We start from the raw sequence: 319 nt of genomic DNA on the forward strand, positions 1-319 counted from the left end.
TAGTGGGAGGACGATGACGGCCACTCCTGCTGTGAAAATGGCCAGCTCATTGAGGGATGTGTCTGAGCAGGAGAGCTTCAGCAGGGCACCAAGGTCACAGAAGAAATGGGGGATGCTGAGGTCAGCACAAAAGGACAGCCGGGTCAGGAGGAGGGTGTGACACAGGGCGTTGGCACAGGAGAGAATCCAGGACACAGTTACTAGTAAGGTGCACAGCCCCTGTCCCATGACGGTGGTGTAGTGGAGAGGATGGCAGATGGCCACGTACCGATCATAGGCCATTGAGGTGAGCAGAAAATCATCCAGACCAGTAAAAAAT

At 54.5% G+C, this 319-nt stretch overlaps 1 protein-coding gene across 1 annotated transcript in view; it reads right to left on the reverse strand.

Moving 5' to 3' along the window:
• LOC104991559 (olfactory receptor 1J4-like) overlaps positions 1-315 on the reverse strand; it is a gene marked incomplete at its 5' end in the record, with an annotated part of 9,014 nt that extends 8,699 nt beyond the window's left edge. The window contains one exon of the mRNA XM_010844100.1: positions 137-315. Coding sequence (XP_010842402.1) covers positions 137-315 — 179 coding nt within the window. The remainder of the gene's footprint in view (positions 1-136) is intronic.
• Positions 316-319: the final 4 nt, after the last annotated feature.

Source organism: Bison bison, unplaced genomic scaffold, assembly GCF_000754665.1.
Source record: "Bison bison bison isolate TAMUID 2011002044 unplaced genomic scaffold, Bison_UMD1.0 scf7180017864193, whole genome shotgun sequence".
Taxonomy (NCBI): domain Eukaryota; kingdom Metazoa; phylum Chordata; class Mammalia; order Artiodactyla; family Bovidae; genus Bison; species Bison bison.